Source organism: Cyprinodon variegatus, unplaced genomic scaffold (genome assembly GCF_000732505.1).
Source record: "Cyprinodon variegatus isolate N-32 unplaced genomic scaffold, C_variegatus-1.0 Scaffold687, whole genome shotgun sequence".
Classification (NCBI taxonomy): Eukaryota; Metazoa; Chordata; class Actinopteri; order Cyprinodontiformes; family Cyprinodontidae; genus Cyprinodon; species Cyprinodon variegatus.
Genome location: NW_015151140.1, coordinates 116,544 through 118,054, shown reverse-complemented (window position 1 = coordinate 118,054; position 1,511 = coordinate 116,544). Strand labels below are relative to the sequence as shown.

The window sequence follows — 1,511 nt, the reverse complement described above, 5'->3', positions numbered from 1 at the left end:
TGGTTCTTATGGGTCCGTCTCTGATGCGCCGGTTCTGATCGGCTGGTTCTTATGGGTCCATCTCTGATGCGCCGGTTCTGATCGGCTGGTTCTTATGGGTCCGTCTCTGATGCGCCGGTTCTGATCGGCTGGTTCTTGTGGGTCCGTCTCTGATCGGCAGGTTCTGATTGGCTGTTTCTGATGGGTTCTGTTCTCTGCTTCCCTCCCAGTTGGTCCAATGAGCGGCGCCAGCAGCAGGTTCTTTGGGACAATGGTCCAACCCGACCCATACACCAAGGAAGACCTGGAACTGGACCTAGAACCGGACCTGGAACCGGACCAGCTGCTCAGAGAGTGTGAGGAGGCGCTGCAGAGCCGCCCGGCCCGCCCCCACAGAGAGCTGGTCCGACCCAGACCGGGCCCCCCCTGCAGCAGCAAGCACAACCCGCCCATCCGGATCATGCAGTGGAACATCCTGGCTCAAGGTAGGACCCTGCCCAGAGCTTCTGGTTCTGGTTCTGATTCTGGTTCTGTTTCTGATGTGGTTCTGATGTGTGCAGCGCTGGGCGAGGGGAAGGACGGCTTCATCAGGTGTCCGCTGGACGCGCTCTGCTGGCATCAGAGGAAGTACCAGATCCTGGAGGAGATGCTGAGCCTGCGACCCGACGTCCTGTGTCTGCAGGAAGTGGACCACTACCACGACACCTTCCAGCCAATCATGGCCCGCCTCGGTTACCACGGTAGTTTCCTGCCCAAACCCTGGTCGCCGTGTCTGGATGTGGAGGACAACAACGGGCCGGACGGGTGCGCCCTGTTCTACCGCCGCTCCCGCTTCAGCCCGCTCTCCACGGCGCGCCTCCGCCTCTCCGCCATGATGCTGCCCACCAACCAGGTGGCCATCGCGCAGACGCTGCGTTGCCGGGTGACAGGCCGCCGGCTGTGCGTGGCTGTCACCCATCTGAAGGCTCGCAGCGGCTGGGAGCGTCTGAGGAGCGCGCAGGGCGCTGACCTGCTGCAGAGCCTGCAGAGCATCACGGCGCACGGCAGCGGCCTGGAGGGGGCGGAGCCAGGAGCCGTCCCTCTGGTGGTGTGTGGGGACTTCAACGCGGAGCCTTCGGAGGACGTTTACAGGCGCTTTAGCTCCTCCCCTTTGGGTCTGAGCTCAGCCTATAAGCTGCTGAGCTCCGATGGCCAATCAGAGCCGGCCTACACCACCTGGAAGATCCGGCCGAGCGGCGAGAGCCGCGGAACTCTGGACTACATCTGGTACAGCCAGCAGGCGCTGAGCGTGGAGGGCCTGCTGGAGCTCCCCACCGAGGAGCAGATCGGACCCGACCGCCTGCCCTCATACCACTACCCCTCCGACCACCTGTCCCTGCTCTGTGACATCAGCTTCAGGGAGGAGGAGCCTCACAGGCTCCTGTAGGACTGCTTCTGCTTCCCTCCAAGGTTCTCATCGCTGCTGTTTGGACTTCATGTTGGAAATAAAGTGATTTTTACTCTGAACGTGTTTTCCTGCCTGAGCTTCTGTC

General features: G+C 62.0%; 1 protein-coding gene across 2 annotated transcripts in view; it reads left to right on the top strand.

Annotated features, from left to right (window-relative positions):
• The window catches only part of LOC107097348 (nocturnin-like), a 5,050-nt gene extending 3,585 nt beyond the window's left edge, over positions 1 to 1,465 (top strand). For both annotated transcript variants that reach the window (XM_015394474.1, XM_015394475.1), the window contains 2 exons: positions 210 to 464; positions 540 to 1,465. In XM_015394474.1, the coding sequence (XP_015249960.1) occupies positions 210 to 464; positions 540 to 1,405 (1,121 nt within the window). In that variant the 3' untranslated portion in view covers positions 1,406 to 1,465. The remainder of the gene's footprint in view (positions 1 to 209; positions 465 to 539) is intronic.
• Positions 1,466 to 1,511: the final 46 nt, after the last annotated feature.